Here is a 21,539-nt window from a genome sequence, read left to right on the forward strand (position 1 = left end):
TAAGTAGCTTAGGCTGGCTTTGAACCTGTGTGATCCTCTTGTCTCAGCCTCCCAAGTACTGGGATTACAAGCGTGCACCACCACGCCTGGCTGCAACTAATATTTAAAGGAATCGGGTTGTGGTTTTAACTAGAATAACTGGTACTTGCTTGTCATTGTAACTTGAGATTTATATTTTTAATTTCAGTTACAGTTATGAGTAGCCTCAAACTACAACCTAAATCACTTTTATTGCTGTTTACATGTTCCAGGAAGTTTAGTTTGCAGGACTTCAATCTTTTTGTTATCTAATTTGCTATGAAGTAGTATCTCTTTTACTAGTTACTTAGCAACTTTATAGTAAAGGCTTTGATGAAGGAGGCATCGGTACATTTTTCTCTTCATCTCTTTATTACTGTTTCTTTTCTTTTCCTCCCCCCCCCCTTTTTTTTTTTTTTTTTTTTTTTTTTTTTTTTTTTTGCTGTACCAGGAAATGAACCCAAGGCTACCTCTGAGCTACATCCATAGCCCTATTTTTTATTTTTTTATTTTGAAATAAGGTCTCACTAAGTTGTAGAGGACCTTACTAGTTAGCTCAGCCTGGCCGAGAACCTACGATCTTCCTATATCAAACTCCGACGTACTGGGATTACAGGCATGCGCCACCACGCCCAGCTTTTCTGTTCTTTTTAAACACATAATACTTGAAAGTGTTTCTTTTGTAAAAACTTGTTTCAAGTTTTATAAAATGTGTTTTTGTTTATCTTTTTCTTATAATTGCTTCCCTTCAAGAGATCTAAATGAAAAAATTATTGCATAGCCTGAAGTTTTCACTTTTTTATCAAAATATTCTTTACATTATTTTATACAGTTTTATTAAAATTAGCACTATCATCATTAGGCATGTCATAACTTAAATTTGAAGGAAATTTCAAACTATAATAAGGGAAAAATGGCCATTATTATTTCTGAGGGGTTTTTTTGTGTGTGTGTGGTACTCGGGGTGGAACCCAGGGGCTTTTCTACCTCTGGGCTATCCTCCCAGACCTATTCTATACTTAATTTGGAAACAGGGTCTCACCAAGTTGCTGAGAGCCTCATTCAGTAGCTGAGGCTGGCTTCAAACCTGTGTGATCCTCCGTCCCATCCTCCTAAGTGCTGGGATTACAAGCATGCACCACCACACCCAGCTATTTCTGAGTATTTTAATGTGGTAACAGATAAACAGAAGTACCTACAATTGCAGCCTCCAACTTCATGATGATCAAGGAATTATCTACTTACATTTCTTATCGGGCTGCTTTGCTTGAGTATTTTATTTTAAAAGTAATATGCCACTCACTCTGTATTTTGCATACATTTTTAAGTGTTTGAGACGAGTCAGTGCAGTCATTGAGAGGAAAACCAGCCTGCTGCTTACCTGAGGATGGGGTGGAGTATGTGATTTACATTAAGACTTTTCCAGTATTCGGGAGGCTGAGACCAGAGGATGGCGGTTCGCGGACAGCCTCACCTGCCCTCTGCAACTCAGTGAGACCTGGTTTCAAAATAAAGAATAAAAAAATAAAAAAATAAGTAGGGCAGGGTGTGTAGCTCAGAGGTCAAACGCCCCTGGGTTCCAGCCCCAAACCCACACACACACACAAAAAAAGAAGAACTCAGACTTTTATCTCTTTCTTCACCTTTGCCATCCCAAGTAAAGAATAGGAATCTTATTTGATAATGGGGCAGAAAATGACATAAAATTTAGCTCCTATTCTCAAAGCCATTTATTTCACATTTTGCTGAAGAAAAAAATAACATTGCCTAGAATTTTAACCTATGATACAGTAATTATGAGAACAAGCATAAATATATTGAATTGTTAATGTATTCCAAACATTCTTCTTTTATATGTCAACTGTGCCTTTATATTAGTGTATTTCCTCGCATTGCTCAGTCCTTGTTGGTTTTGGACTGACGGATCATCTCTTCTCTACTGCTAATGACTTCCTATTACTGTTCTCTTAAGGGAAGATTGGAAAGTTATTTTATTCTCATTTTTTAGAAGGAAAGTTATAATCTTCGTTTCTAGGACTTGAAATCTCTCTACCTGGTGTCATAAAAGTTTGGCCCAATTGTACTTACAATGTATTTAATGGAATAATTCATAACACCTGGGTTTGGAAATACAGGCACAACAGAATGCTTTCCACATGGCTAGTGCTGAAAATAGAGAATTTCGGTGTGAATTACTGTGCTTGTCTCACAGTAACTCTGCTGTTTAGGAAGAATAAGTTGAAGTTGTTATCTCACATGTTAGAGACTTAAAAGGAGCCGGGCGTGGTGGCGCACGCTTGTAATCCCCGCGCTTGGGAGGCAGAGACAGGAGGATCGCGCAGGTTCGAAGCCAGCCGCGCGCGCTGGCTTAGGAGACCCTGTTTCCATGTAAAAAGAGGTCTGGGAGTGTAGCCCGGAGGTAGAAGGGCTTCCAGGAACCCCAGTACCACCAAAAAAAAAAAAAAAAAAAGAAAGAAACTTAAAAGGAGCTATAGGAAATTTATTTTAAGCTGAACTGTTTTGTTTACCTATTTTTTATTTCTGAATTTTGAAAAATAAAAGGTTTATTGCAGAGAGTGATGGCTAGTTTGTGTTTTAGTTGTTTCTGTTGATGGAAATAAAAGATGTTGGCAAGACCTGTGTCATGTAAGTGTGTTCCAGACTCAGATTACAAAAGTGGGCTTACGGACAGGTTTAAAGATTTCAATTTTCTTTTTTTTTTTTTTTTTTTTTGGTGATACTAGGGGTGGAACCCAGAGGCTTTCTACCTCCGGACTATATTTGGAAACAGGGTCTCACTAAGTTGCTGAAAGCCTCACTAAGTTAGCTGAGGCTGGCTTCAAACCCGTGTGATCCTCCTGTCTCAGCCTCCCAAGTGCGGGGATTACAAGCATGTGCCACCACGCCCAGTTTTAAAGATTTCAATTTTCTGATTATTGTTTGTAAGTCATATTCTTTAATAAGTTGATTTTAAAGTTGATTTGTTTTGCTAAGAGTTTTATTTTCAGGATGTACAGGAAGCAATTAAGAAGACTATCATCCTGAAATTAAAGTTTTAAAAATATATTTAAATAGCCGGGCGTGGTGGTGCACACTTGTAATCCCTGCGCTTGGGAGGTAGAGACAGGAGAATCGCACAGGTTCAAAGCCAGCCTCGCTGGCTTAAGAGACCCTGTTTCCACATAAAAAAGTATAAAATAGGTCTGGGAGTGTAGCCCAGAGGTAGAAGGGTTTCCAGGAACCCCAGTACCACCAACAAAACAAAACAAACAAACAAAAATATATATATATTTAAATAAATTACATGGTATTTTTAATAACTATTATTGCTTGGCACTGTACTGTGTACTTTATAGATTTTATCTCATTTACTTCTCAGAACAACCCTAAAAGGTAGTATTGTTCTCCTCATTTTACAGAGAGAAAAGGACAAAAATTTCTTAAGTTTTGCTAAGTTATGATTATGAATGATAGGGTTGTAAGCCCAATTTATGTGATTCCAAAAAACTTGGTTCCTTTTGTCCTTACAGCACTACTTGAAAAGCATATATTTCATGAAGGAACTGTTTGTAATGTGGAAATAGAAGGAACTTGGGGAAAGGGTAGAAATAAAAGATACAGAATTTGTAATTGTGAAAGAAAAAATTGGCTATCATATCATCAGATCATCTACACTAGAATTTAGAAATAGCTCACAGTTGGCAGTTTTTTAAAAAGATGTGACTGAAGGGTATTTAGAGGTGTTTTTTAAAAGGTTGAGTTTAAACCGGGCGTGGTGGCGCACGCTTGTAATCCCAGCATTTGGGAGCCTGAGACTAGAGGATCGTGGTTTGCACACAGCCTCAGCTACTTAGTGAGGCCCTCCACAACTTAGTGAGACCTTGTTTCAAAAATAAGGAATAAGAAAATAGGGCAGGGGATGTAGCTTGGAGGTCAAATGCCCCTGGGTTCCATCCCCAGACCCACACACAAGAAAAGGGCTGGGCTTAGAACCATGACAAGGAAGAGTAACCCCAGTGTTTGTAGAGAGATATTGTCCCTTGTATCAAGAAGGAAAATTTCTCTCAGATTGGGCAAAATCAAATAATATCAAAAAGGTCACTCTGTGTACTTTAAATGAGTTCCCGTCCTCAGACTCAAACATATTGTATCGTTGAGGACTGAAAGACCTTGTATATGGAATTTTAGAGCATTTGTCATTAAATCTAAAAATATTAGAACAGAAGATTCATAGATAGCAAATAATTTCCTTGTCAAAAGCAAACAATGCATTCTGAAAAAAAAAAACTAAGCCAACAAACTTGATGTCAGCTTTAAGTATCATTTTAAGATAAGCTTTAACAGATGCTTTTAGTTATTAAGAAATTAAGAATTAAAACCCAAGGAAATGCCCATATATATTCAATAGAATGGCTAGTGTTGACTGACTACTCCACATTTTGGCAGGGATGTGAAGGGACTGTAACTCTCATGCGCTGCTAGGGGAGTGCAAAATGGTACATTGAATGTGAAACACAGTTGAACAATTTTTTTAAAAAATAAAATACTCCAAGCTGGGTATGGTGGTACACACCCATGATCTTAGTACTTAGAAGGCTGAGACCAGATGATCACAGGTTCAAGGTCAGCTTCACAACTTATCCAGACTCTCAAAAACCTAGCAAAACCCTGTTTCAGATATAAAAAGGGCTTGAGGTTTATCTTGAAGGTAAAAAGCCTCTGGGTTGAATCCCCAGAACCAAAATAAATACATAAATGAAACACCCTAGTTATTTCCAGCCATTCCATTTCTAATTTGTTTCATTGAAGATATCTGACAATGTACATCCACACAAGAGTTATACTTGAATATACAATTGTATTTGTAATAACCCCAAACTAGAAGCAGCCCAGATGTTACCAACAGATAATTCAATATTTGGTTTATTCCTATAGTGGAATACAACTACAATAAAAAGGAACGAACTTTTGATACATACAGCCACACAAACATGTCACAAAATCATTATGTCAAGCAGAAGCTGGACCCCCAAAAAAAAGAGTGCTTGTTATGTGAATTAGTTTACATAAAACTTTAGGACAAGCAGAGGAATTAGCTACAGAAACCCCTCACCAGCTGCCCGGGGTGGGGGGATGTGGGGGTAAGGAAAGAGATGGGTCACAGAGGTCAGAGGTGAAGATAAGTGAACATTGTCTTGATTAGGGAGAGGTGAAACTCATCAATTACGCATTTCTTTTTTTTTTTTTTTTTTTTTTTTTTTTTTTAACAATTTTTTTTATTGAACATAAATAGTATACATTTACACTATATTTGGTGCCCTCTCCCCCCGCCCCCGTTTTCTCCCCCCCCCCCACCAATGGTTGGCCAGGTTAACCATGTCTTATTCATAATTTTACACATGTTCAGGTGAAGATGCTCCTTAATCAAGATCGGCCTTTCTCCTCTCCTATCTTTCCATTAAAACTTAGCTAGTATTTCCCCTCTAATATCTGGGGTCCTACTGGTATCCTTTGTGTTTTCTAGTTTGGGCATATTAGAGGAAACATGTGTATCTTCTCCTTCTGTGCTTGGCTGATCTCACTTAACATGATGCTTTCCAGGGCTTTCCATCTTCTTGCAAATGATAAAATTTTGTTCTTCTTTATGGCTGAATAGAATTCCATTGTGTGTATTTCCCACAGTTTTGCTATCCATTCATCTGTTGATGGTGATCTGGGTTGGATCCATATTTTGGCTATTACAAATTGTGCTGCTATGAACATAGGTATGCATATGTTGCTGTATTTCTCTGAATTCAACCCTTTTGGAAAGATACCCAGGAGTGGTATAGCTGGATCATATGGTGGATCTATTCCCACCTTTCTTAGGAATCTCCACACAGATCTCCATAGTGGCTGAACTAGTTTGCACTCCCACCAACAGTGTAAAAGAGTTCCTCTTTCCCCACATCCTCGCCAGCATTTGTTGTTGTTTGATTTCTTTATGCTTGCTACTCTCACTGGGGTTAGATGGAATCTCAGTGTAGTTTTGATTTGCATCTCCCTGATGGCCAGTGATGAAGAACATCTTTTCATGTATCTATTAGCCCTTTGTATCTCTTCTTTTGTGAAGTGTCTATTTAGTTCATTTGCCCATTTCTTGATTGGGTTGTTTGTTTTGTTGGTGTAGAGCCTTTTGAGCTCTTTGTATACTCTGGATATTAGCCCCCTATCAGAATGGTGGCTGGTAAAGATCCTTTCCCATTCTGTAGGCTTCCTCTTTAGGTTATTGATAGTTTCCTTTGATGAGAAGAAACTTTTTAGTTTAATGTTATCCCACTTGTTTATTCTTGCTTTAATTTCCTGAGCTTTGGAGGTTTTGTTGAGAAAGTTACTGCCTGTGCCAATATGTTGTAGTGTTGAACCTATGTTCTCCTCTACTAACTTCACCGTCTCAGGTCTAATTTCTAAGTCTTTGATCCATCTTGAGTTGATTCCTGTGTTAGGTGAGATATAGGGGTTTAGATTCATCTTTTTACAAATGGCTAGCCAGTTCTCCCAGCACCACTTGTTGAAAAGGCTGTCTTTTCTCCAGCGTATGTGTTTGGCCCCTTTGTCAAAGATTAATTGACTAAAGATGTGTGGGTTTGTTTCTGTATCTTCTATTCTAATCCACTGGTCAGTATATCTGTTTTTGTGCCAGTACCATGCTGTTTTTACTACTATTGCTCTATAGTATAGTTTGAAGTCTGGGATTGTAATGCCTCCTGCGTGTTTCTTGTTATTGAGAATTGCTTTGGCTATTCTAGGTCTTTTCTTTCTCCATATGAAGTTCATGATTGATTTTTCTAGGTCTCTGAAGAATGTCACTGGTATTTTAATGGGAATTGCATTGAACCTATAGATCAGTTTTGGCAGAATGGCCATTTTGATGATATTTATTCTGCCTATCCATGAGCACGGGAGATCTTTCCATCTTCCAAGGTCTTCTTCTATTTCTTTCTTTAATGTTTTATAGTTTTTGTTGTAGAGGTCTTTTACATCTTGGGTTAGGTTTATTCCTAGGTATTTTATTGGTTTTGAGGTTATAGTGAATGGAATTGTTGTTTTTGTTTCCTTCATTGTGGATTCGTTGTTGGCATAAAGAAAGGCCACTGATTTCTTTAGGTTGATTTTGTAACCTGCGACTTTGCCGAATTTGTCGATCAGCTCCAGAAGTCTTTTGGTTGAGTTCTTTGGGTCTTCCAGGTAAAGGATCATGTCATCTGCGAATAAGGATAATTTCACTTCCTCTCTTCCTATGTGGATTCCTTTGATTTCCTTCTCTTGTCTGATTGCTGCAGCAAGAGTCTCAAGGACTATATTGAAAAGGAGAGGTGAAAGTGGGCATCCTTGTCTTGTTCCTGACTGTAGCGGAAATTCTTGCAGTTTTTCCCCATTCAATATAATGTTGGCTTTGGGTTTGCAGTATATTGCCTTGATGATGTTGAAGTACTTTCCTTCTATCCCAATTTTTTGCAGTGTTTTTAACATAAATGGGTGTTGGATTTTGTCGAATGCTTTTTCAGCATCTATTGCTATGATGATGTGGTTTTTGTTCTTGGTTCTATTTATGTGGTGAATAACATGTATTGATTTGCGTATGTTGAACCAGCCTTGTTTTTCTGGGATGAAACCGACTTGGTCGTGATGAATTATTCTCTTGATATAGTTTTGAATGCGTATAGCTAGTATTTTGTTTAGAATTTTTGCATCTATGTTCATTAAGGATATTGGTCTGTAGTTTTCCTTTCTTGAGGTATCTTTATTTGGTTTGGGGATTAATGTGATACTGGCCTCATAGAAGGAATTTGGAAGAGTTCCATCTCTTTCAATTTCCCGGAACGTGTTATGAAGTATTGGTATTAGTTGTTCACTGAAGGTTTTGTAGAATTCAGCTGGGAACCCATCTGGGCCTGGGCTTTTCTTTGGTGGAAGAATTTTTATTGCCGTTTCAATTTCTTTGGTTGTTATTGGTTGGTTTAGGCTTGCTATGTCCTCTTGGTTGAGTGTAGGAAGGTTAACTGTGTTTAGAAATCTGTCAATTTCATCCAGGTTTTCAAATCTATTGGAGTATAAATTTTTAAAGTAGTTTCTGATAATGTTTTGAATTTCTTCACTATCAGTGGTGATATCTCCTTTTTCATTTCTAATTTTGGTAATTTGAGTTGATTCTCTTTTTCTTTTGGTTAGGTTGGCCAGGGGTTTATCAATTCTATTAATCTTTTCAAAGAACCAACTTTTTGTTTTATTGATTCTTTGAATTGTTTTTTTGTTCTCTATTTCATTTATTTCTGCTCTAATTTTGATGATTTCTCGTCTTCTGCTGGCTTTGGGAATGGATTGTTGCAGAATTTCTAGATCCTTGAGTTGTTTCATTAGGTTCTTTACTTGGTGGTTCTCCATCCTTTTTATGTGGGCACTCAATGCGATAAACTTTCCTCTTAGTACTGCCTTCATGGTGTCCCATAGGTTTTGGTGGGTTGTGTCTCTGTTTTCGTTTGTTTCCATAAATTTCTTTATTTCTTCCCTAATTTCTGCTCTTACCCATTCGTCATTTAGTAGTGTATCATTCATTCTCCATGAATTTGAATACTTTCTTTCGAGTTTCCTGTTGTTGATTTCTACTTTTATTCCATTGTGGTCTGAAAAGATGCATGGGATTATATTACATTTTTTGAATTTGCTGGTATTTTCTTTGTGTCCCAGGATGTGATCTATTTTGGAGAAGGTTCCATGGGCTGCTGAGAAGAAAGTGTATTCTGTAGTTCCTGGTTGAAATACTCTGAAAACGTCTATTAGGTCCATTTGGTTTATGGTTTCCTTTAGTTCTAAAGCATCTTTACTCATCTTTTGCCTCGAAGATCGATCCAGTGGTGTGAGAGGCGTATTAAAGTCTCCCAGAATTATTGTATTTGGGTCTACTTGGGATCTTATGTCCAGAAGGGTTTGTTTTACGAATGTGGTTGCACCCACATTTGGGGCATAAATATTTACTATCATTATATCTTCTTGGTGTATTGTTCCTTTTAATAAAAGGAAGTGCCCTGATTTGTCTCTTTTGATGTGTTTTATTTTAAAGTCTGTTTTGTTGGATATCAGGGTTGCTACCCCTGCTCTTTTTCGGTCACTGGTGGCATGGTATATCTTTTTCCATCCTTTCACCTTCAACCTGTGAATGTCTTTGGCTGTGAGGTGAGTTTCTTGCAGACAGCATATGTTTGGATTATGTTTCCTAATCCACATTGCCAGTCTATGTCTTTTGATTGGTGAGTTAAGTCCTTTGACATTAAGTGATATTATTGAAATATGCTTTTTGTTTTCTGCCATTTTGTGTTCTGTCTACTCTTGGGTGTTGTGATCTTTCTTCTTTACTTAAATGGCCCACTTATTAACTTCCTCTCTTCTCTGATTCTGGAGTCTGCTTCTTTTTTCTTCCTTATGATTTATTTCTTTAAGAATTTTCTCTAGTGTTGGCTTTGAATTCATGAATTTTTTGAGATTCTGTTTATCCTGAAAGACTTTGACTTCCCCATTGATCTTGAATAGTAGTTTTGCTGGATAGATTAATTTGGGCTGGAAGTTATGTTCTTCCAGGGTCTGAATCACGTCGTACCAGTCTCTCCTAGCATTCCTGACCTGGGTTGTATAGTCTGGGGTGATTCTTATTGTTTTGCCTCTATATGTCACCTGTCCTTTTGTTCTCACTGCTTTTAAGATTCCTTCCTTGGCCTCTATGCTGGTCAATTTGGTTATTATGTGGCGTGGAGTGGTTTTTCTTTGGTCCTGTCTCAGTGGAGTTCTGTATGCCTCCTGTACTTGAAGATTCAAGTCTCTTTCCATATTTGGAAAATTCTCTGAGATTATTTCCTTGAAGATATTACATATGCCCTTGGTCTGTACCTCTATCCCTTCCTCAATGCCTATTATCCGTAAATTAGGGCGCTTCATATTATCCCATAATTGCTGGATGTTTAGGTTTTGTTGCTGTAAAGATTTCTGTATATCGCTGACTGTGTTTTCGGTTTGGGATGTACTGTCTTCTAATATTGATATTCTGTTTTCCATTTCATCTAATCTTCCAGAGTTTCTTTCTATTGCTGTCTTCATTTCACTTATTGCCTCTTTCATTTCATTCCAGACCTCTTTCTGATTCTTTTTTAGTGTTTCTATTTCATCTTTAACCTCCTCTATACTTGTTTTAAAACCTTTCATCATATTGAACAACAAGATTCTGAACTCCCCTTCTTGCATTTCTAGTAGGTCAGTATTCGTGATTTCTGCTGTCTCTTCATAACTCCTGGTTCTCATATTTATAGTGTTCTCTGTCCTGTTTTTCTGATTTCTACCCATCGTTCGTGAGTAATGTGTTTAGTCAAATCTTAATATTAGGAGTTTAGGAGTATCGGCCAGTCAGCTGAGCCTTTCCAGTGTTGAAAGTGGGTGATGTGGGAGGAGCTGGGGTGATGGGTAAAGGAGTCAGATTAGGTGGAGGATATGTTAGGTTGAGAAGGACTTTAAGTATGATAAAGTAATAACTTGCTATGAATGAGAGAGAGTTAACTACTAGGACTCTTGTTGTTAGTAGAGTAGTTATGGATATAAAAAATACTTTGAGTTTTAAACCATGAGGTATATTATGGGGAAAAGTTTTGGGGGGGAAATGTATGTAGGTTAGTGTGGGAAGGTTTGTAAATAGGGATGCTGGTAGGAGCAGACAGACATAAAAAAAAACAACAAAAAAAAAAGAATCCCCTCAAGATACCAAGACTATTATGTAATCCAAGAAAAAGGAAGGTAAACCAATCAAAGGAGGAGAATGAAAGAAAAGGAAGGAAAAGGGAAGAGAGAGGAAAAAGGAAGAGGAATAAAATAAAAGGAACTAGCAGCCGTGTGAAATAAAAAAATAAGGCAAACTATCCAATGTATATATATATAAAACAACAAGTTAAAGTAAGAGAAGTTTGGATTAAAAGAAGAAAAAAAAAAAAAAAAGAAAAAAAAGAAATCAGCAATAACCATACTAAAACAAAAGCACTTTAAAAGCAAAAGAAAACATAACATCCACATTAAAAGTAAAACAAACAGTCCTCCTTATTTACGCATATGGGGTCAGGTCCATATAATATGTGCGTATCTGATTGCTTGGTAGCTTTCAGGATACCGTCCAATGTCTCTTAGTTTTCTTTGTACTCTATTTTTATCTTCTTAAGTCACTCTAGGTGTTTGGACACCTTTTTCTCCTTTAGCTGCTTTAGGTTTATGTGTCCGGGTGTCTGGTTTCACTGTTATTTGATTCTGTACAGTTCACAGATTCTGCGAAATTCTAACCTGTGGTCAGCACATCTGCACTCACCACCCTCGCCTCCAGCCTGTGCTTCCCTACAGCAGGGGTGGAGAGTGACTAAAGTGTAATTGGAACTTCCCCCTGAGGTCCTGAGCAGATTTTGTGGCCCGATGGATTTTCTTGTGTCTCTGGAAATTCCAGCTGGGCTAGCCGGTGTGGTCCCAAGATGTGCCCTGGGCAAATGAATGCTGGTTCCTGGGTGGCCACACTTACTGCCAGAGCTCTGCCTATTCCAAGAGTGCAGGCTGGATGCGCTGTTAATACTGGACCCTAGTGAGAGTGGGTGCAGCTGTCTATTGCTGCTGGTATGTTCTTCCAAGGTGTATTGAGCTGTGTTCTCACTTAGAACTAAGCATCTGGCTACCAGGAGGTTGGGAATACCCCGCGGTGGGCCAGGGGTGCAGGGTAGGTGCTCAAGGGTCCAGTGTGCGGTGTCCAGCAATGGTCTCTGCGTCCCGCGGGACGTAGAGGCTGGGGGTGCCCCAAGGAGATTTCCGGGTCTCCCAGTGCTTTTGCAGCCTGGAGGGTAGGCTCTGGCAAGGTGGCAGGGGTTAGCCACAGAAGCAGGCTCCAATTTAGGAGGGCAGTGTACAGGCACTGATTACTAGTAGGGGACAGGCAGGATGCGCGAGGAGAGTGCTCTGAGGCTTGAGCCCGTGGTGGGGGGTTGAGACTGCGACTGCGCACACGCTAGGACCCCAGTTACTAGGGCGCCCTCAGGTACCTGTCTTGGTGCAGGAATCCGTGTGAGTCTCTGTGCCGATGTGATCCGGTCGCTGGTGGGCAGACAGAGTTCTGGTGGGTGCTGCTCGCTGCTTAGGATGCGGTCCTAAGTCCGTTTTTATTCCCGGATTATCTTGCCGTGGAAATATCGGGCAGGCAGCTCCTTGGACAGCTGCCAAAGCAGCCCGCGGCTCAGCGTTCTGGTCCGCGGTCAGATTGTATCTGCAGCAGGTCCCGTGTCCGATCTTTGTTCTTCTTGTTCAAGTTCAGGGTTCCGCCGAGGTACCAGGATGTGTTTTGGTTCCTGGTATGTATTTGTTTTGTTGATTTAGACACTGCTTTCTCAGTATTTAAACTTTATTTACTTCAGCTACTGAGAGGTGCTGTGTCCCTCAGTCGCCATTTTGGAAAAACTACGCATTTCAAGTATGTGTAGCTGATTGTATATCATAAACACCTCACTGAAGTTGTGGGTGGGTTGTTTTTGTTTTTTGATTTTTCTTTTTTTTTCTTTTTTTTTTTTTTTTAGTACTGAGGATTGAACCCAGGGCCATTCTACCTCCAAGCTATACCCCCAGTCCTATTTTTTTATTTTGAAACAGGGTCTTACTAAGTTGCGGAGGCCTCACTAAGTAGTTGAGGCTGGTCGAGAATCTGCGATCCACCTGTCTCAGCCTCCCAAGTCCTAGGATTACAGGCTTGTACCACCGTGCCTGGTTTACTTGCTGTCTTATTTGAAGCGTGTGTTTTCTTTTCTCAGTTTTCTCAGGCTATTTGTGATTCCTTTGTTACTGTTTTTTCCAAGTTTAAGATCCTGAATGTGCCCATGTCGTCCCAACTTGCTGCAAATCATTGGAACCAGCAGCAAGCAGAACAAGAAGAGAGGATGAGGATGAAAAAGCTCACATTAGATATCAATGAACGGCAGGAACAAGAAGATTATCAAGGTGGGAAATGGCTGTGACAAGAAATGGAAAGTTTTAAGCCGGGCGTGGTGGCGCGTGCTTGTAATCCCAGCATTCGGGAGGCTGAGACAGGAGGATTGAGGTTCACAGACAGCCTCAGCTACTTAGTGAGGCCATTGCAACTCTGTTTCACAATAAAGAATAAAAAATAGGGCTGGGGGTATAGCTCGGAGGTAGAATGCCCCTGGGTTCCATCCCCAGTACTGCAGAACAGAAATTAAAAAAAAAAAAAAAAGAAATGGAAAGTTTTGTGTTTTTGAGTGTTTCAGGTAGTCAAGAAAATTATTCTTTTTTATATTTGTTCATATTTATATATAATTTTTCTCATTCTGTCTTATTTATAAAATAACGGTTCTCCTATTTTGCTAATTTTATAATTTTACTTAGATTACATATGGTTAGTAGTACTTGCAAATGGTGTGTGTGTATGTGTGTGTGTTGGTGTGTGTTGTTGGGGATTAAACCCAGGGATATTCTATCTCTAAGCTAAACCTTCACCTTTTTTTTTTTTAAACAGGGTCTGGCTAAGTTGCTAGCCTCAAACCTTGATACTCCTGTCTCAGCCTTCTGTCCAGGTTCTTGGATTGCAGGTGTGGGCCACTGTGCCTGGCTTGCATGATAGTTTTTTATTGCTTCACATTGCCAGCTAGTTGTAAATAAATTAATTCAACACATATTTATCTCCTTTTATCCGAAACCTGATCTTGAGGACACAGATTTCTTCAGAATTGAGGGTATATCCAAACTAGGACTCGAGTTTTATGCATCCTAGACAGCATTCTAGGGCTAATTGGCCATAAGAGGCCATGGACACCTCACAAGCCAGCCTCTGGCATTCCTGTAGTGTCCAGATTTGAGAGCCATGTGATAGCTATTTATATGATCCCGAACAGACTGCTGCATGTACAAGAGTTTTATGTAAATAAGTTATTTGCAGCTCTTTATCTTTTACTCTGCTTCTAGAACTCTCTCTTCAGTCCATTCCCAACATTTTTAATAATAATAGCTAATATTAAGTGCTCACACTGTTTTATGTACTCCTTTCAAAGCATGTAATCCTCACAACAATTCTGTGAGATAACTGCTTCTATCAACATTTGTATTAGGGAATCTGAGCCTAGAGTCCCACAGCTAGTAATTGGCAGTTCTGCCATTTTAACCAGTGTAGACTCTAAACACCATGCTCTGAGCCGTCACGCTGGCCTGACTCTTAGGCCGTTTAACTGCCTCTTCAGACAGCGCCCTTTTTTGTAGGGTCCAAGTTCACAATCAGAAATATTGAGTATCAAAAACCTCATCTTACGCCAGGCATGGTGGCACAGGCTTGTAATCCCTGCGCTTGGGAGGCGGAGACAGGAGGATAGGAGGATCGAGCAGGTTCAAAGCCAGCCGCGCTGGCTTAAGAGACCCTGTTTCCAAATTTTAAAAAAGTATAAAATAGGTCTGGGAGTATAGCCCGGAGGTAGAAGGGTTTCCAGGAACCCCAGTACCACCAAAAAAAAAAAAAAAAAAAAAACCCTCATCTTGCTGGGCATAGTGGTGCATCCCAGTAAGTACATGGAAAGCTAAGACAGGAGGATCGCAGGTTCAAAGACAGCCTCAGCAACTTTGTGAGCCCCTGCTTCAAAATAAAAAAAATAATAATAATAATAGTGCTAGGAGTGTAGTTCAGAGGTAGAATGCCCAGTCCCCAGTGGCACTAAAAAAAAAAAAAGTAAAGAAACATCTCTTGATATGTTCTTCTGTGTCATTTTGGTCTCTGTAGTGGTCATTTTTCTTTAGTCACCTAGTGGATAGGACTTGCAAATGTGATCACCTTAACATTTTCTTTCCTTCGTAGAAGATATGCCTTTATAAGTACTAATAGCTGTATCTTTTTTGCTCCTAATCACAGAAATGTTGCAGTCTCTTGCTCAGCGCCCAGCCCCAGCAAATACCAATCGTGAGCGGCGGCCTCGTTACCAGCATCCAAAGGGAGCACCTAATGCAGATCTGATCTTTAAGACTGGTGGGAGGTGAGACCGTCCGCCAGCTCTGCACGTGTGGTGGGGGGCATTCCACCTCTGTCAGTGTTGGGAAACTCAAAGTTAGCATCTTTGGCAGGTGCTAGCTAGTGCGTATATGGTTTAGACACTACACATTTTTATGGATTATTCTGGTACTTCTCAAGCTTTTCAGGTACACGCGAATCACCCAGACTCTTATTAAAATGCAGGTGCTGATTCATTTCTGACAAGCTCTGCTCCCAGGTGATGCCAAAGCTGCTGGTGTGCAGAACACCTTAGAGGAGGAGCAGATAGTTTATACTATTTGACATTTTAAAAAAATTCATTTTGCCGGGTGTGGTGGCGCACGCTTGTAATCCCCGCGCTTGGGAGGCAGAGACAGGAGGATCGCGCAGGTTCGAAGCCAGCCGCGCACGCTGGCTTAGGAGACCCTGTTTCAAAATAAAAAATGTAAAAATAGGTCTGGGAGTGTAGCCCGGAGGTAGAAGGGCTTCCAGGAACCCCAGTACCACCAAAAAAATAATAATAATAAATAAAAAATAAATAAAAAATTCATTTTGAGCCGGGCTTGGGAGGCTGAGACAGGAGGATCACACAGGCTCAAAGCCAGCCTCAGCTACTTAGTGAGGCTCTCAGCAACTTAGTGAGACCTGTTTCCAAATAAACTATAAAATAGGTCTGGGAGTGCGGCCCGGAGGTAGAAAGCCCCTGGGTTCCACCCCAGTATGTGATAGTGCTCGTTATGGAGAGCCTATTAGAATGCACTCACTGTACAGTGTGTAGCATGAACACTCCTTGAGGTTTAGTTGGTTGGTCACTCAGATGATTAGTTTACCTGTCAACCAGTCAAGGGACACCTGCAGGTGTATCTTACCAGAGACGTTAAGCATTTTTTCCTGCCATTCAGTGCGTTTATTTACAGTATTCTGTTTTAGACAGTTGCTTTGTCTTGACTTCAGGGTTACTCTCATATCTTCTCATTGTTTCAGTGGTATTTTTCATTCATTTCCGTTTTGGAGGAGTTTTTATTGTTGTTGGTGGTGTTTTTTGGTTTTTTTTTTTGGGGGGGGGTGTTGGTGGTACCGGGGATGGAACCCAGAGGCTTTCTACCTCCCAGACCTATTTTATATTTTATTTGGAAACAGGGTCTCACTAAGTTGTTGAGAGCCTCACTAAGCAGCAGAGGCTGGCTTCGAACCTGTGCGATCCTCCTGTCTCAGCCTCCCAAGCGCGGAGCTTACAAGCGTGCGCCACCACGCCCGGCTTTGGAGGAGTTTTTTTAAAGATGTTCCCAGCCGCCGGGCTTGGTGGCGCACGCTTGTAAGCCCTGCGCTTGGGAGGCGGAGACAGGAGGATCGCGCAGGTTTGAAGCCAGCCGCATACGCTGGCTTAGGAGTTTCCAAAATGAAAATTTAAAAATAGGTCTGGGAGTGTAGCCCGGAGATAGATGGGCTTCCAGGAACCCCAATACCACCAAAAAAAAAAAAAAAAAAAGATGTACACAGCCAAGGGTATATTCTTCCATATTTGCTTTATTTATTTATTTTTTTAATGCAGTACTGGGGATAGAACCCAGGGGCATTCTACTGAGCTACACCCTCAGCCCTATTTTTTATTTTGTTACAGGGTCTCACTGAGTTGCAAAGGGCCTCACTAAGTAGCTGAGGCTGTCCGTGAACCAGGATCCTCCTGTCTCAGCCTCCCAAGTACTAGAATTACAAGCGTACACCACCACGCCCAGCTCCTTATTTGCATTTTATTCCTTGAAAGTTTCTACTCAGATAACTTTCTCTGTGAAAAGAAGCTGGTTGTTTTGCAGTTCCATGGGCAGGAAGTCTGAGGCCCAGGGTTCCTTCTGAGGACGTGAGGCTAGCTCTGCTCAGGCCTCCCTTTTAGCTTGGGGGTTCGGGGGTTTACTAGCAAGTGTGGGTGCTCCTTGGCTTGTAGGTGCCTCTCCCTGATCTCTGCGTTCATCCTCAGCTGGTGTTCTTCCTGTGTGTGTCTCGTTGTCATTCTGGATCCAGGGCCCACCCTCCTCACTATGGCCGCATCTTAATAAAGCAATAGCACCCTGTTTCCAAATAAACCATGAATTCTTAGCATCTTAGAAATTAGTCATAGAAAAAAAAACACAGACGCCAGTTATGGTCAGAATTGCTCCTGCTTTGTCCTGGTCCAGTTGAGGGCTTGCCCTCAAGAAAGCCTTGCCGCGGCACGCCACTGGATGCTGGCGGGTGTGTGAGGCGCACCCTCTGCCCGGCTTTGCCTGCAGCAGCAAGGCGTCTAACATGCCCTGTTTGTACCTTCAGGAGGCGTTGACCCAGCAGCACGTGTCATTTCATTAGGTCCTGTATCTGATGTTGTGGATAGTGGAGTCCTCCAGCAGTTGAATGAGAGCAGCGGACACATCTCAGCACGTCGGTCTAGAGAGTTGCGAATCTAAACCCGGGACAGGCTGGGGCCATGAGGCAGAAACACCAGCCTCTGCCAACACCGGAACAAGCCGACGCTTCCAGACAAGGCGGAAAGGCCTTTTGTAATGGAAATCACGTGAGGGTTAATCTTCTCTTGAGAGTGGCAGTCAAGAAGCGAGATGGCTCACTGACTACTGAGCAGTTCCACCAAGGAGAGTGGCGAGGCGGTGACTGAGCCGGAGAAGAACCGTTGTGATGGTAATGGGATGGGGAATGAACTTGAGTTTCAAACTTGATTTGAGTTACAGTGTCTCTGAATTGAACATCCCATCTTGGAAGAAGATACATTTGGGGGCTCCAGGACTGCAGTAGAAAGGTATAGCGCAGGCAGTGAAATCTTCTAGTGAAAACTTACATGCAGGACAACGAAACGATGAAGGACATCCACATACCAGATAACCCCAGGAAGGCTTTGTTTAGGGATTTGTTTCAAGAGGAACAAGGGATGAGGGAGAAAAACCTGTTTTATCCATCAGTCAGTGATATACAGTTGCCTATTAGAGTAAAAGAAAAATGTGCAGACTATTAGTACAAAGAGCAGTGATTCGGATGGCTTAGAACAGTCTGATGCCGGCCCAAGAACAGAGCAGGGATCTAGTCGAGCCCATTGTAAGTACCATTGAAAACAAAACGTGCCAGTCAGCATGTCACAGACAACAGCGAAGGGCAGCAGGTGTCAGAACGCGTGTTGACCTTCATGGGTGTACAGCCTCTGTCTCTAACAGAATGTGGAAACAAGCGGAGCTTTTATTTTGCTTTTGTTTCTTTTTGTTTTGTTTTGTTTTCCCCCCACTAAATAGAAACACGGGTTCTTAGTCTATTCTGACAGTGTTCATTTCTTAGGGTGGGTGTCTTGTTTGCTTTTCAGTAGGCCTAGTAAGTTTAGTTGAAGAGCACATCTGTATGCTGCAACTTGATCACATCTTTTTTCTAGCCATTTTACACTTTTCTTTTGCCATGTTTCAGTTTCTGCATGTAGATTTAAATAAAAAACTAAACCTGTAAAGTTGTCACATTTCACTTGGAAATGCTGCCCGGTCTTCACCAGCTTCAGAAATCTGACCTTTGCCGATGCTGCAATAAAGTGTTGCAATTTAGGTTTGCTGTGGTTTCCTTTTCTTTGGTTTGGGTTTGGAAACTTTATCAAATAGATGATGTAGTATCTTCCAGGTCATCTCTGAGCTTTGTAAAATACTCAGGTGATTTCTTTGGCACTTCGCCCGTAGGGTCAGGACTCCATACTGTCATGACCTTCTTGGGTGCCTGGGTTAGATTTCCTTTGGGATTGTTACAAAGTCACCTGTGCTATCCAGTGGAGTAGAGGTTTCTAGAATAGTCTAAACTCCATTTAACAGGGAAAGTGTTGGCACAGTGCGGTTTGGAGGAGGCAGCGTGTGCAGCAGAGTTGGCAAACGCACCGCGAGGCAGGCGAGTCCAAGGAGCTCCAGGCATCATGGCTTTCCACTGCTGCCTCCACGTGAATTCCAAGACAGGCGTACACGGTTCATAGCAAATGGCCAGTCATAAATTGGAGGAATTTTAATAGGCGTTTACATTTTGAGCAATTTCAGAACTTCCATTCACTTAAGGGAAGCTTATCATCCAGCCCTTATCACCAGAATCACCGCTGGCCTTTCTACTACACTGCTGTTTACTCTTCTTTCATTGTGGAAAATGACTTCCAAATTTTTATCACCTTTTTATGACTTCTGGGTTTAAAATTATGGCACAGAGACAGAAATAATTTTAAATTCACCCTTTATTATGATAAACGGGGCAGAGAATGTGTGATAATTGGCTGTGTGGTGGTAATTTGCCCTTCGTTTAAAAATAAAGTCACAGGTAGGTAATGTGTTTTGGAAACCATAAAGAAAGTGCACTAAAATAAACAAAAGTTACCGGTGGCAAAAGATTATCCATATGTAAAATAGCCTATGCCAGCCACGTTTGCTTGTTTAAAAAGTAAAGGGAAAAGCCTGTAAAATCCTGTGATTCTCTTAACTTTGTCAGTCTTTTGGGCCTCCTTTTTCAAGTGATCCACCAAAGGTGAGCAGATGTTCACAGATGTGATTTCTTCCCTGTGATGCTCTCATCCTCCTTTGAGGACTGATGATCCGAGCAGGCCTCTGGGCAGCCTGTGATCAGTCTCAAGAGAAGTCCCTGCACCTCTAGGAGAGCCTCTGCCTGCACGTGGGCCTGTTAAAGACTTGACTCACTTAAAAGTCGGAGTCAACCGGAAGAAAGGTTGTAGGTCATACACAGTGGCCAGAATAGCAAATAAGGATAAGGCGGGAAAACTTGGGGTGGGGACCATGAGGCAGGGCACAGAAAAGAGAAACAGCTCTTGGAGCCAAAGCTCAAGAAATCCAACCAGCCAATCCAATCGGTGTAAATCCTAGTATGTGTAGAGGATTAGTGTTGGGAGAACACTTGTTTTGCAAAATCAGTCTGAGAGGTAGGTACAGTGACTTAATCAGTACCTTTCAGTATAAGGTCAGTAATTGATGTCAGGATTTTTATGATTAGCAGGCACAACTTTATTAGAGGAAAGAAACAGTCCCAGAGTGGTAAAGTCAACAATTTGGAGAGGTAGACCCCAGATATCCTAACTCTAACCATATATATATAACTTTAATATATTCATAATGTAAACCTAAGGTATTTTAAAGCCAGAGATGAAATACATCTTTGGACCCCTTCTAAAATGGTTTTATTTATTTGTAGTACTGGGAATGAAACCTAAGGTCCCGCACATGCTAAGCCAGTACTCTACCACTGAACTACATCCTGTGCCATTTTCTTTCTTTTTTTAAATTTTTACTTTGAGACAGGGTTTTGCTAAGTTACCCAGGCTGACCTCACACTTGGGATCCGCCTGCCTAAGCCTCCCTGAGTAACTAGGATTACAAGCATGCACCACCATACCCAGCTAAAATGGTCTTAAAGTATTCATATATTCAGGGGTAAATTTTCAACCATGTAGAATCCAGTTGTAATTTAGTTGCACATGAGACCAAGTTTTAATTTACTTAAATACAAAGATTATTAGAAGGATCCTATAGTATGAAACCAACCACAGGAATTCACCTTGGGCTCTGGTACAACTAAATGCAAATGGTTCTCAGAAGTATTCTCTGCTCAACTTTAAATCCTCCTCATCTCGGAGGTCAGCTCCAGCTACCATAAAGTACCACAGACTCGTATGTGGAAAAACAAATATATTGACACAAGTCTGCATAGTAGGCACTAGTCTAAGCACTGGGGACACAGGAGTGGGGGGAAGGTTCTTACCTGCAGGGAACTAGCATTCTAGCAGGAAGACAAGGATCCGAGCAACTCCGTGGGCTGAGTGTTTGTGTGTGTGTGGGGGGGGGGCTGGGGGTGGAACTCAGGGGCTTTTCTACCTCCGGGCTATACTCCCAGACCTATTTTATACTTTATTTGGAAAAAGGATCTCAGTAAGTTGCTGTCAGCCTCACTCAGTAGCTGAGGCTGGCTTCAAACCTGTGCGATCCTCCTGTCTCAGCATGCGCCACCACACCCAGCTAGAGTTTTCTTTTTAAAAGACTCCAACTGTCAGCTGGGTGTGGTGGCTCTCAGCAACTTAGTGAGACCCTGTTTCCAAATGAAATATAAAATAGGTCTGAGAGTGTAGCTCAGAAGTAGAAGGCTCCCGGGTTCCACCCCCAGTACCACCAAAATAAATAAAAGACTCCCAATGTCTATATATATATATATATATATATATATATATATATATATATATATATATATATATAAGTCTGTACATCCTTTTACTTTGTATGACTGGCCCCAGCATTTGGATAAAAGTAAAATAGAGGCGGAATTTTAAAATAATTTTTTAAAATACAGCATGCCGCCGGGCGTGGTGGCGCACGCTTGTAATCCCCGCGCTTGGGAGGCGGAGACAGGAGGATCTCACAGGTTCGAAGCCAGCCGAGCGCGCTGGCTTAGGAGACCCTGTTTC

General features: G+C 41.0%; 1 protein-coding gene across 1 annotated transcript in view; it reads left to right on the forward strand.

Moving 5' to 3' along the window:
- Nucleotides 1–15,090, forward strand: part of UPF2 (UPF2 regulator of nonsense mediated mRNA decay) — a gene marked incomplete at both ends in the record, with an annotated part of 103,564 nt that extends 88,474 nt beyond the window's left edge. The window contains 2 exons of the mRNA XM_080716938.1: nt 12,912–13,053; nt 14,966–15,090. Coding sequence (XP_080573064.1) covers nt 12,912–13,053; nt 14,966–15,090 — 267 coding nt within the window. The remainder of the gene's footprint in view (nt 1–12,911; nt 13,054–14,965) is intronic.
- Between the last annotated feature and the right edge of the window lie 6,449 nt (nt 15,091–21,539).

This window comes from Muscardinus avellanarius (genome assembly GCF_963383645.1).
Source record: "Muscardinus avellanarius genome assembly, chromosome: 20".
In the NCBI taxonomy this organism is placed as follows: domain Eukaryota; kingdom Metazoa; phylum Chordata; class Mammalia; order Rodentia; family Gliridae; genus Muscardinus; species Muscardinus avellanarius.